The sequence below is a fragment of the Rhineura floridana genome, chromosome 19, assembly GCF_030035675.1.
Source record: "Rhineura floridana isolate rRhiFlo1 chromosome 19, rRhiFlo1.hap2, whole genome shotgun sequence".
Classification (NCBI taxonomy): Eukaryota; Metazoa; Chordata; class Lepidosauria; order Squamata; family Rhineuridae; genus Rhineura; species Rhineura floridana.
Window position 1 is genome coordinate 8,138,634 of NC_084498.1, and position 14,608 is coordinate 8,153,241.

Sequence of the window (14,608 nt, forward strand, 5' to 3'; positions counted from 1 at the left end):
TATGTCCTTGTTTTAAATCATCCATTCATTAACACATTGAACACACACTAGCCCAGCAGACAGAGTGAGACCTGTGAAAAGGTTATGGAGAAGCAGATTCCACAACAGCCTCAGTTACTAACAGCCAATCAAAATGTTACAAGAGTGACCATGGATCAGAAGAACATTTCTCCATAAAAACCGAGTAGCTGTTTTGCAGTATAGGTGGCACAGACAGTAGGTGTTTGTGGCATGCCTGAACAGGAGCAGCACAGCAAACCTGTGGGCTGGCTGTACAACAGCCAGGCCTACGTTGGGGCCTACTTGTATAGTGCTGTGGCCTCCTCTTTACCTCAGAAGATAGGCAGAGCCACACCAGAACAGTGGGGTAGGTGGTGCATTCTTCCATGGTGGACTTTACTTGTGGGTCGCTTGTCCAAAATCCAGTCACCACTGTCATAAAAACATGGCAGTTTCCAACAGGCAGGAGCCAACTTCATTATCATTATAACCATTCCTGTGTAAACTGTTTTGATGCAGTTGTCACCATAACAAAAACAAAGCTATCTTTTTAGAAAGAACTCTCTGCCTCAAAGCAGGTAGTCAGGTTGACAAGGGAAAGGGAAGGGAGTTACTACAGCAGGAGTCCCCTGTACAGCATATGCATCCCCATGCAAACAGTCAAAACTCCGTAGGCCTCTCCTGTTTTGCATGAATAAGGCAAATCAGCAGCAGCAGCTGCGTTCTTTCCTGCAGCTTAAAGGACAAGAAAAAGTAGATGCTGCTGGGGGTGCTGACAGGGAAAGGTGAGTACTGAGTGAGCTGGAGGAGGAGGATCTCCTTGGCTGGTTGTAGTAGCTGTTGCAACTGCTACAGTCATGCAGAAGCTTCTTGACACACAGTGCCTCTCACAACATGGTCTTATCTGCAGTGGCCTTAAGTCCAACTCTGTCCACATCACCCTGCCCCAGCCTTGCCCCAGTGCAGCTACATAAAAGAAAAAGAATAGGGATGTGGCTAGTGCCAACAGATGCTGAATAGAAAGGTGATGATGACTCGCATTGCTTGTCATGGATGCTTGTGCTAAAGCCCCGATTGGTAACTCATTCTTAATGCGCTGTCTTTTGGCCTGAGTAAAAGTTGAAGGACCAGCAGTGCAGATTCTCTCTCACACACACACCAGCCAAAATGCAAGGAAAGGGTTCTTTAAACCCCTCCCTCCGTCCCCCCCCACTGCCAAGTCAATAGGAGAGCGCCATATGAGCACCTCAGCTGCTTGCTGTGGCTTGGCTTGCAGATTGCAATGAGCATTTGAGGTGCAAAACAGGAAAGTTGCTATTCACACAGTGAGAGATGGGGTTAAAAAGCCCTTTGCTTGGATTCCAGTTTGGGAGAGGAGGTGGCTGGTGTGCATTGCAACTAATGGTGTGTGTGTGTAAGTGAGCAAGGATTGGAAGCTATGCTGATGGCCAGATGGGAAATCAGGGGGGAGGGGGGAGAACTTCCAGCTGCCAATATCTATCTATGCTAAAATATCAGTAATCTTTTCATCCCCACCCTCTAGGAAAATCAGACTGGCAGTCTTACAAATGCTGGATCTCTACACTTAATAAACCATTATCTTTTAAATTGCTTGCCTTGACCAAGTAAACTAATTTCATATTTCCCAGTCCAGAGGCAAGCTTACTATCATCTTGTTTTATGCGAGCTTCTAGAGGTATTGAAATTCCACTTTGAAAATTAATCTGCATGCATTTATTAATTTGCAGAAGTTACCTCCTGATGAAAGGAGGCAAACATTAATTTCCTTGGGAATGGGGGAGAGAATGGGGAGTGAATACATGTGTGTAAGTTGAAATGCCAGTGCTCTGAGTCAATTATGTTTTTGTCCATTTCTATCGCTTGTCAAAATCACATTTGGCCATTATACTAGTAAACAAAACCAGTTATCAATTGGCTGAATTGCTGTTTTCCATAACAGTACAAAGAGTTTTATCTCCCTCTTCCCCCAAGGCGAAGGTTTGACATCAGTTATACTTTGAAATTATAGAATATTTTCATGAAAGTTGGGGTAGAATAGAGATGGTACAGAATACAAGCTCTAGCTTGTGTTTTGAAGAAGCAGGAGCCAAATATTTACTGTAGGTCTAAGAGCTTGACTAATGAAACCTGCTATCCTATCCTGTACTCACTTTCCTGGGAGCAAGCCATATTGGACGCAGCGGGGCTTACTTCCACGTTGACGTAAGAACGTGCTACACAAGAGCCATCGTGATGACAATTTGGTATCTACATAAATTTGGAGGGGGAAGGGAGGGAATAGGCTACGGCACATTCTTGACCAGTGACTACGATGGCGGAGGCTGATTAGAGTTTGAGTCCAATAATGTTGGAGGACACCAGGTTCCCCTACTGTGCTTTAGATAGGGTGTCAGTGAGAGGAGAACCAGGATACTCAGTCCCAGTTTCCTCGCCGGACCCGCAAACAAGACGCAAGCCGGAAGTCACCGCGGAAACCAACAAAACAGTTGCGGGGGGGGGGGTGTTCACCTTCCGAGTCTGAGGAGTTACGGCCAAGACATAGGAGGCCAACCCGAGCGTATACTTTTTTCCGTACGCCGTGTCGCACCCACTTCCCCTCGGCGGCGAGCCCCTTGCCTGACTGGGTGAGTCCGAGAGACCGGGGCCAAATTTGATCTGCAAAGACTTGAGCGGGCAGGTGTCCATTACGCATGCGCTAGGCCTGTCAGGCGAGGCCTTATCTGGCAGGCGACAGAGGCGGAGCTTAGAAAGAGGAGGGGACGGAACCCGGCGATTGGGTGGGAAGGCTTTAAAGGACAGCAGAACCTCTGCAGTCTTAAAGGGGCAGTGCATGCGCGTGTCAGCGAAAAGAATGACGATAATCACCTTAAGAGGGTTTTAATTAGGGTTTCCAGGTCCATGGCCTGAGACTGATCCTGTATCTTTAGGAGAAGAGGTCAGCCAAGTGCAGGTGTTCTTGCAACTCTGTAATGGGAAAAACCACAAGGTGGAATTCTGCCTTCCCCCTCCACAACCTTTAAAGATACAGAAGACCTCTTGGAGGCCGGGCCTGGCAATCAAGAGGTCTTCTGTGTCTTTAAAAGGTGTGAAGGGGGAAGGGAGAATTTCACCCTCTGGTTTTTCCCATTAGAGGGTTGCAACAACACCTGCACTTGGCTGACCTTCTCTTCTCCTAAAGATACAGGATCAGCCTCAGGCCAAGAACCTGGCAACCCTAGTTTTAATAAAAGAGGCAGAATACACACACAATTTATATCCTGCACTTCTAACATAGATCTAAGTCTCCAGAATAAGTTACAAAGTAGTAAGAAACAAACAGTGTAATTTAAAAGTCTAGTAAGAAAATCAAGCATACAAACTAAGGCTGCAATCCAACACGTGCTTGCCAGGGAGTAAATCCCATTGAACCCGATAGAACTTGCTTCTGAGCAGCTTAATAGAACCGATTTAAACCACAAACTAACACAGCAACAGCCAGTTAAAGAAGACAATAAAATCAAGCTGCTCTAAGTTCAAAGGAGAAGAGACTCACCCTCGTGGTTTCCCTTTGATTAATGAATTACTGCAGTTACTAAGAGCTTGGAAAAGTTACTTTTTTTGAACTACAACTCCCATCAGCCCCAGCCAGCATGGCCACTGGATTGGGCTGATGGGAGTTGTAGTTCAAAAAAGTAACTTTTCCAAGCTCTGTTTATGTTTCCTCCAGTCAACTGAGGCGACAGGTTACTGCGGGGGTGTGTGTGTGAACCCCTCCTGTTGCCCACCCCAATGTCAAGGCTGCTTTAGCCAGTCTGAGGGTTGCCAACTTTGTTCCCCCTAACTCACCCTGCTCCTGTGCTGTTAAGAATGGCCTGACTCACAGAAGTGGGTGAAAATTTTCCGGGCGGGGGCGAGGAAACATCCATAGCTTACTTTCTGCAGTTAACAGCATATCTTGAATTCCCAGGCAAGTATTCTAGCATCACAGCCTAAAGTCACAAGAGCAATGATTGCCAACAAATCAAAAGGAAGTTGGCAACCCTCTCTACTGTTTTCCTCTTACAAATTCGGGCTTGTGACTTGGATGCGCTGCTTGTTGTTGGGATCCCCCCCTTTTCCTGGCAACCTGGGTCAGATTTTAAAAAATCCTGCCTTGCTTTTGAGACTCGTCAGTGGCTGAGCCTTGTCACTCGCTCCATTGGTGATGAGCCTGCTAGGGAGCTGTCCAAAACCCCCCACAGAATTTGGAAAGGCAGTGGATGGGTTGGGTAAGGGGAGGGAATGCTTTTTTGTGTTGGCCCTCTCCAAGCAAAAGGGAGCTGTTGACATCATTTCTGCGTTTCCATGGGTTAGACATCTGAGGCCAGTTCTGATGGAGCCGTGTGTGCGACCGTTGCCTGCAATAATGTGTACATCCTGACTTGGGTTTGGTGATTGCTAGACAACTGCCTTAGGTGACACTTGCGAAGGAGACACTGAAATGGGTTTTCTCTTCCGAAGAAGTGCTGAAAAACCAATCTGGCGCAGTGGCAAAAGTAGAAGTCAGACTAGAAGCATGGAGGCCCAAGTTCAATCCTTCACTCAGCCATGAAGCAAAACTCACAACTAACATTACAGGGCTGTTGGGAGGATAAAACATAGAATCATAGAGCTGGAAGGGGCCTTGTAGGCCATCAAGTCCAACCCCCTGCTCATAGCAGGAAATCCACAGCTAGAGCATCTCCCGCAGATAGCTGTCCTGCCTCTGCTTGAAGACATCCAAAGAAGGGGATCCCACCACCTCCCTAGGCAGTCGGTTCCATTGCCGAACTGCCCTTACTGTCAAGAAGTTCCTTCTAATGTCCAATCTGAATCTACGCTCCTGCAACTTAAAACCATTAGACCTAGTCCTACCCTCTGGGGCAGCAGAGAACAAATCTGTACCCTCCTCTATGTGACAGCCCTTCAGGTACTTAAAGAGTGCAATCATGTCACCCCTCAGCCTTCTCTTCACCAGACTGAACATGCCAAGTTCCTTCAACCTTTCCTCATAAGACTTCTTCTCCATACCGGCTATCATCCTCGTCGCCCTCTTCTGAACCCGCTCTAACTTTATATCTTTCTTAAAATGAGGTGCCCAGAACTGAACGCAGTATTCCAGATGAGGCCTGACTAATGCAGAATATAGTGGGACTATTACTTCCCTCGACCTGGAAACTATAGCTGTTTATGCAGCCCAAAACCGCGTTTGCCTTTTTTGCCGCAGCATCACACTGCTGGGTCATGTTCAACTTACGATCCACTACAATTCCAAGGTCCTTCTCACACGCACTACTGCTAAGCCGGGTATTTCCCATCCTGTACCCGTGCATTTTGTTTTTGTGGCCTAAATGCAGAATCTTGCATTTGTCTTTATTTAATTTCATTTTATTAATTTCAGCCCAATTTTCCAGTCTATCCAGGTCCCTTTGGATTTTATTCCTGTCTTCCATTGTGTTAGCTATCCCTCCCAGTTTCGTATCATCCGCAAACTTCATAAGGCTTCCCTCCACCCCATCATCTAAGTGATTGATAAAAATGTTGAAGAGTATCGGCCCCAGGACAGAACCCTGTGGCACTCCACTCGAAACCTCCTTCCAGTCCGAAGCAGAGCCACCGACGACCACTCTTTGAGTACGGTTTTCCAACCAGTTGTGAATCCACCTGACAGTATTTCCATGTAGTCCGCATTTGACCAGTTTGCTAATCCAAAGGTCGTGGGGGACTTTGTCAAACGCTTTGCTGAAATCTAGATAGATGACATCTACAGCATTTCCACCATCTACTAAGCTAGTGACCCGATCAAAAAAAGAGATGAGATTAGTTTGACAGGATTTTTTCTTGACAAACCCATGCTGGCTCCTACTAATCACAGCATTGTCATCTAGATAGTTGCCAATGGACTCTTTTATTATCTGTTCTAATATATTTCCCGGTATTGAAGTCAGACTGACCCGCCTGTAATTCCCCGGATCTTCTTTTTTACCCTTTTTAAAGAGCGGGACGACGTTTGCCTGTCTCCAATCCTCCGGCATCTCTCCCGTTCTCCAGGATTTCTCAAAGATGATGGCAAGAGGTTCCGAGAGTACATCAGCAAGTTCCTTCAATACTCTGGGATGCAGTTCATCAGGCCCTGGAGATTTGAACTCATTTAGGTTAACTAGGTATTTCCTGACTATCTCCTTATCAATCTTGAACTGCAATCCCGACCCCTTACTGAGATTGCTACCAATGCAAGGTTGCACACTGTTCCCTTTTTGGGAGAAAACGGAGGCAAAATAGGTGTTGAGCAGTTCTGTCAACATTTTGCCATCCTCATTGAGCAGCAGTCCCACCGTTTCCTTGGTCTTTCTCTTGCTTCGAACATATCTGAAAAACCCCTTTTTGTTGTTCCTCGCTTCCCTTCCCATCTCTGGTGTGAGATGGGAAGGATCATGAACTCCTTGGAGGAAAGGTAGGGTGCAAAGGTAAAATATCAATAAATTAATATAAACAGCCCAGTGCAAGGTTTGAAGCGTTGCTCTGCAGTGTCATAGCAGTGAACCTTGTAGGTCCACTTTTGTCTGCTGCTGCTGATATAATACATGTGGTCTAATCCTGTGCATCTTTACTCAGAAGTAAGTCCCACTGAATTCAATCAGACTTACTTCCAGGTAAGTATACATAGGATTTATTTATTTATGTCATTTATGAATTGTTTCCCATAAAACATTCTGAAGTGAATAAATAATAAAAATGTCAACAATAAAAACATATATAAAAATTATTTCATCTCCAATACACATCAGACTGGATTGCAGCCTCCATTGTTTTATAGCATCCCCCCTCCCCAGGAAAAGTGCTTCACACATATTATTCCAAGTCATTCTTACAAGTCTTGTAAGGTTGGCTCCGATGCTTATCCCCATATTACAGACCAGTTTGCTGAGTCTGGCAGATGGCTGCTTCCTTACGGCTGTGCAGGAAATGCAAGAATGAATTGAGGGACTTCCTGGCTCACAGCTCTTGCTCAGATCCATTATGCTACAAACACCTCCTGGAAGATTCTCTTGCATGGCATGATGGGTAGCTTAGGATAAAGGCACAATGAGAGAGTGTTGTGGCATGTTAAAAACTAACACATTATTTTGGACAGGGATGGGGATCCTGTGGCCCTCCAGCTAGGGAAGATGGGACATACTTGAGCAATATCTGGAGGGCCAAAGGTTCCCCACCTTGGTGTACAGGAAGTGCTTCTTCACGCTTTGGAGAATTAACCTATGAAACTCTTTGCCTCGTGATAACCACTAGCCTCAATAGTAAAGAAATGGCTCTATGAAGTGGCTACAAACTTGAACAGGCAAAAGTGAAATCACTGGCAGCCCCCTTGAGGACTTGCAGCATGGATGGGATGCTGCTATCTTGCCCTGCTTTGCAGACCTTGCAAGATTGTATTTTCCTCATCAAGGCCTTTCTGTATGGACTGCTTTAGTACTTACTAGTTGTTGATTTGAAATTGGGATGAGATTGGGCACTGTCTTGGAGGGCAAGGTGATGACCAAGTAAGTAAAAAAATCTCCTTGTTTGGGATAGGCCTGAGATCAGATGGCTCACAGCCAGGCGAGGAAAAGGTCTCAGAGAAGGAGCCAAAGCGGTTCTCGGAGCAGGCGAGATGTGGAGGAGGAGGAAAAGAGGAGGAGGAAAAGCAGCCGAGATTCACGGGGCAGGAGGAGCCCATCTCCTGCCAGCAAAAGGGGACCCGGATCCCCAAGAGTCCAGCTGGGCTCAGCCTCCACCAAAGAAGGTACGGATGTGGAAGTGCTACTTCTAAAGCAATGGCCTTGCTTGCGTTGGCGTTGATCTGTGGCTTAACAAAGGCAGAGCTGTGACCTCAGAAAGGGCTGCATGACTAATAGTGAGATCCTGACCTGCTTCCTGGGGGAGGCATCGCCACTCTCTGCTGGTTGAGGCTGCTCCCTGCCCCTCCATCATGGTCTCCCTGTTAGCTTAGGATGGCACTGCTGCATAGAATGTGATTTGCAGAGTGAAGTTGTTCCTTATATGGTTTTTGTTTTAAAACTAACACTGCTTCCGCTTTCCTAAAACTTCCCACCAGAACCATCAGGGCTAGAAACTTGAGGGTTTTTTTTTGTTTTTTAATGGAAAGCTTGCCCCTCAGGCATGTGATGGATACACCACACTGAAAGTGGCTTTGTGCAACTTGAGGGTGTGTTTCCAAGTAAGTGTCCCTAGTTATGTAGCCACATCCGCAAGGCAGACTTGACCCATTTTAATGAGTTAGAAATGTGTCCTGACTCCTCCTCCCGCAGGCAAAGATCCCTGGGAGGTCTTTTGTGGAGGCACCAGACAAACCTACCTGCCCCGACCCCCAGCTACAATACCCAGGATTCCTAGAGGGGAAGCCATTTTACCAGTTCCCATGCAGAGTGTTCCAGGCTTTGGCCAGGACTGGAAAAGAGAATCCCTTCTGTTTTTTGCCGTTTTGGGTAACAGTTTTGGTGATGTATTGCAACATGATAGATACTCCCTGGTGACTTCTGATTGATGCTGGGTTCCAGTGAAAAAGAAGAAGAAGGAGAAGAAGAGGAGGAAGAGGAGGAGAGCCGCCAGCAGCAGCTCTTCCGCCTCTTCCTCCTCCTCCGAGACCAGCTCCTCGTCTTCCAGATCGTCCTCCTCTTCTGACTCCTCTCCGGAAGCGTCGGGCGACGATGGATCCAGACCCAAAAGGAGGAAGCAGAGCAAGAAGAAGCTAAGCAAAGAGAAAGATAAAAAGCAAAAGAGGAGGAGGAGGAGGAGGAGGAAGAATAAAACCAAGAAGAAAGCAAAGAAGCGGCCCAAGGAGAGGGCGAAAGAGGGGGAAGCGAAGGAGGCGCTGCCTGGCCCTTCCCTGGACCTGCGGCAGAAAGAGGCGCTGGGAGATCCTGGGCCAGGTAAGGGGCGGGCCCCTGGGGCAAAGCGGCAGTGGGGCACTAGAGACGAACAAGTGGCAAAGTTAACGTCATGGTTTTGCAGTAGTGGCTAAACTTACAAATTAACAAGATATGTTTTGTCAAAAGTAATGTGCATTTGTTTTTTACTGGAGAGATTATTTGTGAACAAATAGTAAGATATTTATGCATTATGGATATAGAAAGCAGAGCTTTATTCACCCAAGTACAGTGAATTCTGAACACACTGGAAGGGCCTTTCTCCCCTATCAGTGCTCATACCAGCACTCTCTGATTTTGAGATTTGGGCCTATGGGGTGGGGAGCAGGGAGCACCACTTTCTGACTCAGGTCTGCCTTTCAGTCCTGACAGATGAGCAGAAGTCCCGCATCCAGGCCATGAAGCCGATGACAAAAGAAGAGTGGGATGCCCGGCAGAGCGTTATCAGGAGAGTCGTCGACCCTGAAACGGGAAGATTGAGGTGCGACTGGAGGGGTGGGATGTCACTAGAAGACCTTTCCTAAGTTCAGTTCACGTAGACTTGCTGGCCTTTCTCTCCTGTGTTTCTGTTCTCCGTTGAAACCAACATGTGCTTCTGTGTCCACATGGAACTCTGCGCGTTTTCCATTCTAAAGTTCCTCCATAGGCAGTTTATTTTTGTAACCATGTCATGCTGCTCCTATTGAGCGTTGTCATTTTAAAAGCAGTTTTTACACTTTACTTTGCTTTTCCCCTTGTAACATCTCCAAACAGCAGGTCACTGTTGGCCCCATTTTACAGGTGGGGCTGTGAGGTACGTCAGCGGGAGCAACAGGCCATGTTCTTTGGTTAGGCACCCTCCCCCTAAACTAAAAAGCCCCAAACGTTACTGGCCTTCCTCCTAGGGAAGGTGCCCCAGTCCGAGGGTTGTTTTGGTTCCCCTTTCCTGCACATTTACAAGATTCAGCACCTTGGACAGCTCCTTGAAAATTTGGAGTAAAACCCAGAGTGGATTCCACTGCCCCACTGACCTGGAACCACCAGCCCCCACTGATCACGATACTGGCAGTTGTTTTCAGTCCTATCCCTCGTAATCTCTAGCATGGAATTAGCCTTTCTTGACCTTTTCATTGCAAGTTTCTATAGGCATCTGGCTGGCCTCATGGAGCTCTTGGCTGGAGGCAAAATTGTATATTCTGAATTATCTCCTGCTTAGGAACATAGGACGCTGCCTGACTCAGTAGTCAGACCAACAGGTTCATCTAGTTCAGTATCATCTACACTGACTGGCAGTGGCTCTCCAGGGTTTCAGGCAGGCCTCTCCCTCAGCGTTACCTGAAGATTGAACCCGGGACGCTCTGCATGCAAAGCAGACGCTGTCCCACTGAGTTATGGCCCCTCAGTGGATGATCAGGCATATTGACCTCTACTGTGTATGGAAGTCAGCTGGGACTACAGTCCGAGTTTCTCTTACAGGCTTATTAAAGGTGATGGCGAGGTTCTTGAGGAGATCGTTACTAAGGAGCGGCATAAAGAAATTAACAAGGTATGTGGCTGAAATTTGGCGACTGTGGACTTGAGTATTTAGAGCACAAGTTGGGCTTTGTAGGCTGGGTTTTGTTTATGTCTGTTCAATAGCTGATTGACTCTCTAAAGCAGTTCCACCGACTTCACGAGGGAGGACATTCTGGCTTTGGGGTTGAGACTTTTCCATGTGGGTCGTCTTTGCCTTTGTTTCAGTCACTTTGTATATCAGGGCTTTTTTTATCCAAGGTGAGAAGAGTGTTATTTATTTATTTAATGTATACCCCACCCTTCCTCCCGAAGGAGTCTGTAAAGTGTGGGGACATTGATGCTGTTCCCCTTAAAAAGACAGAACTTCAAAAACTGCAGCCAAGTCTTGTCTGGTTTACAGATCTTTAGACTATTCTACCTCTATTTTCAAATACCTTTTCTTCTGTCATGAGGGCTACAAAGCTGATGCTTCAGGTTTCTTGCTGCCTCTGCTAGATTAAGAAGAGTCCAAAAACCGCTTTTGTAAAGGCTTACAAGTGACCTGTGTTGCATCTCCCTTCTCAGCAAGCCACTCGGGGAGATGGCCTTTCCTTCCAGGTGAGGACGGGGACGCTACGGCAGTAACAGGATGCTTTGCTCCGGTGGGATGCCTTCCCAGCTGCAGCAGCTTTGCCAAAACCAGACACATGCTCTCCCTTTTTGTCCCCATGAAATATGCATGCCGCCGGTGCCATCAGGAGAGAGAACAGCTGGAGCAAAGTGCTCTGACCTGCAGCTGCTGCCCAAACTGGTCACCTTCCAGTGCAAGTCCTTCTGTTTTGCAGCAGGGCTCCCCTGTTCCCTTGCTCAGAGATCCCCCGCAAAGCTCTCTGATGGCTGCCTTCAGCTTGTCTCCTCATCTAGGCCACCCTCCCTTCCTTGTGAAAAGCAGTAAAAAGGAAGCGAGCGAACAGAGGAGAACGACCCAGGCAACAGCGAAAGCAGCGACAGATTCTGGAAGCAAATCCTGCAGAGATCCTGTACCTCTCCCGCCTCCTTCTCCACGGCAGGTGGACAAAGTACAGTGCCTGTCCCAGGGATGGAGGCTCTCAATTTTGATTCTGCTGGCCTCCATCCCACAGGGGAGGAGGAGACTCTTTAAAGACAAGCCCAGCAACTTTCCAGCAGGCTTTGCCGTGGCTGGGCTCTGAAAGCTCAGCAGGGAGGGGCAGGGATGGGGAATACATTGCTGTGGAACTCTGCCTCTGTGGGCCTAAGAGAACAGCAGAAGCTCCACCAGCGGCAACCTTTCTGCTCCCCCAAGTCCTGGGGCGTTTCAGGCTCACGGGTCCTGCTGGGGAGGGTTAGAGCAGCGTGTGGGCATGCAGGCCCACCCTGGCTGTGCCCCCACCTCTCGCAGCTGGCTTGGCAGAGTGGCAGGTCCAGCCAACTTTCCCTGCTGCCTCAGCCGCTCTCTTTCTGTAGCCTGACACAACTTAGCCTCTGCCTCAAAGGAGGGGGCTCCACAGCAATGAGACCTGGATTGCCCTTCAGGCTATTCTGGCTTCGGCTGTGGTTTCACATGCTTGTAGCCTCCCTAATATATGACTAGGGATACAGTGAGACCCTCCTTGCCTCCAGAGTAGAAGGTTAACCTCTGCCTGCCCCAGCTTGATATTATGCATTAGGCTCTGGATTTCTGCAAGGTGCTGATACCTGTTGTATTAACAGAACAGCCAAAGCCTTAGCAATCAAAGGGCTCCTTCACTCAAGTTTTGTTTCCATAATACAGCTTTGTAGTTGGCAAGCATGGTCCACTAGGGGGAGAGGGTTTCTGCCATCCTTTCAGGGGTGAGCCAAACCACCGCACCCCACTTTGCCTTATTTCCAGGCTCCATTTGGGCAGAATTTTTCTTTGGGTGAACCTACGTATAGCAGAGTTTTTCAGCCCAGATGCCACTTTCAAATTTGGCCAGCCTGCTGAGTGCCACACACTAACGACACACCACAGGCACACACACACACAAAAAAAACACTCATCTCCATCACTGTGGTGGGCTGATTTCCTTATCGCAGCACTGGGCTAGGTGGAGAGGTAATGTCTCACTGCAGTGCTGTGATAGGATTGTTGCAGAGGTTTAAACTCCTTTATGCAAGTTACTGGCGAAAGCAATCTATTAAATTGCATATGGGGGAGGGGGAAGAGGCTGCAGTGCCAAAAATGGCTAGTGGGGGAGAAGCCCATCTACCTGGCTGTGGTGCGTGTAAGATTTCTCTGGAGGTGCACCCTTTCCTTCCCTCCCACCTGTTCATGGCAACAAACTCTCCATTAACATGTAGGAATTGGGTTGGGGGCTGATCTAGCCTGTGGGGTCCCCCCTCAGCTCTACAGCAGGGGAATGGATAAGCTGCTCTTTTGCAGCAGCGTCATACAGGAGCTAGAAGCGGTATCTCACCAACTTCTGGCAATCACCTTTGGCAATCAAACAAATGTCAGGCATGTTTGCATGCCAATCGTTTTAATCATACCTTGTTGATTATCTACCCATTACTGAACAATGGAATGATTGCACGAAAGGAAATCTGTGAGAATAAAAGTGCTGAAGTATTTATAACCCACTTGAAGGGCACAACCCAGCAAAGCGCATGCTTAACTCTCTTCTGTTGAAACTAATGGAACTTTGAAAAGTGCTTAACTTTGGCTGGGTGATGCCCTTCAAGTGTGTGGTTTTCTTTTCAAAAATCCCAACATTTTTATTTATGCTGTAATACCCAAGCTAGTCCAGCTAACAAATGTCATGCTACTGGGAAACAGAAAATGCTTACAAAGGATGCTGATGTTTTTTAGGGACTCATCTGTTCAGTACGGTAAGGGGCACCGGTTATGTTCAGTGGAAGTCTGGGCATCATATTGTGATGTTCTGGGAGATGGGACATTCTGTTCAACCAAGGAGGAACCGCTAGCTCCACTGATTGATCACCTAGTCACTTGTAACAAAAGGCATATGCACACAATTGAGATCAAGCCATTAGCTTTCAGTGATTCAGAGCTTGGTATAAATGCATCCTTATTGCACTATGTCCGCACAGCAACTCCGTGAAATGGCTAGTTCTGAGAAGTTGTGATTAGCTCAAAATAGCTTGTGAATTTTACAGTTACATGGGGGGATTTCAATGCAAGATTCTCGCTTTTGGCTTCTTGTTGCCGCCCTGACACTTGTTTGGTCTGCATTTTAGCCAATTGGGCACAAATCACACTTCCTGGACTAAAAGGTAGATTGGACTGCTGTCATCCTTGGTTTCGCACTTCTCGGAATTTTTTAAGATAGTTCTCTGCTCAAAAAGCATAAAAATGCCTATTTTGTTAGACTATGTATACAATGCATAAAAAACTGCAAGTAAATGTGTACTACAACTGCAGTGTGGCTGTTTTGTTTTTTTCAAATCATGGAATAATATGGAAACAAGGGGGAATGGTGTTATTAACAAGATGTGCAAACCCAACACTGACCAGAATAGATTCCTCCATCCATCCCTACTGACAAGCAGCACTAATCAACACTGTGTTTCAAGCTTATGCCCCCCTTTTCCTTTTGCATATTAGTTGGCTGTTGGCTGAATATCACACACAGGCACTGAAATATTATTAAAACTCTTAGTTATTAGCCTAATGCAGGAATGGGGAACCTCAGGCCCAGGGGCCAAATATGGTCCTCTGGCCCTCTCTGTCTGGCCCTCGGAACTCTGTCCAGGCTGCATCTCTCCCCAGCCCTACTTCACGCACTCCTCTGCCTGCATGGAATGTGTCCTTATAATGATCTTGCTTGCCTGGGTGGAGGAAAGAGAGAGGGGTGTTACGAGCATGTGTAGAAACTATCCTACTGCATAAAGGTAAAATTTGCATTAATTGCTCCACCATTTGTGCCTCTGGCCCTGCCCACCAATGGCCGTCGGAAGGCTGCCCAGAAGGGAATGCAGCTCTCGGGATGAAAGTTTCCCCAGCCTCAGCTTAATGCAGTTGCTGCGCAGAGAGACTGTAGGCTTCTGAATAGCTGGGGAGAAACTCCCACAAGCCAAGCCTGTTGCTGGGATGGCCTCCTGCTTGTCAGCTTCCCCAAAGCACTTGGCTTGCTGATACGGAAGCAGAAGACTGGAATTTGGTCTGATCTGTCATGCAGTTTCTTGGGATC

The 14,608-nt window shown here is 47.3% G+C and overlaps 1 protein-coding gene across 3 annotated transcripts; it reads left to right on the plus strand.

Moving 5' to 3' along the window:
- Positions 1-283: 283 nt before the first annotated feature.
- On the plus strand, positions 284-13,833 carry ARL6IP4 (ADP ribosylation factor like GTPase 6 interacting protein 4). 3 transcript variants are annotated; one of them, XM_061602536.1, is made up of 6 exons: positions 284-2,645; positions 7,591-7,801; positions 8,577-8,948; positions 9,309-9,426; positions 10,401-10,470; positions 11,004-13,833. In XM_061602536.1, exons 2-6 carry the CDS (start codon positions 7,603-7,605, stop codon positions 11,061-11,063), a joined length of 819 nt encoding a protein of 272 aa, XP_061458520.1. In that variant the 5' UTR covers positions 284-2,645; positions 7,591-7,602; the 3' UTR covers positions 11,064-13,833. The 3 variants fall into 3 exon arrangements, with proteins under 3 accessions (XP_061458520.1, XP_061458523.1, XP_061458521.1); XM_061602539.1 differs by having other exon boundaries at positions 11,343-13,833; XM_061602537.1 differs by lacking the exon at positions 284-2,645 and adding an exon at positions 3,894-3,967.
- The last annotated feature ends 775 nt before the right edge of the window (positions 13,834-14,608 follow it).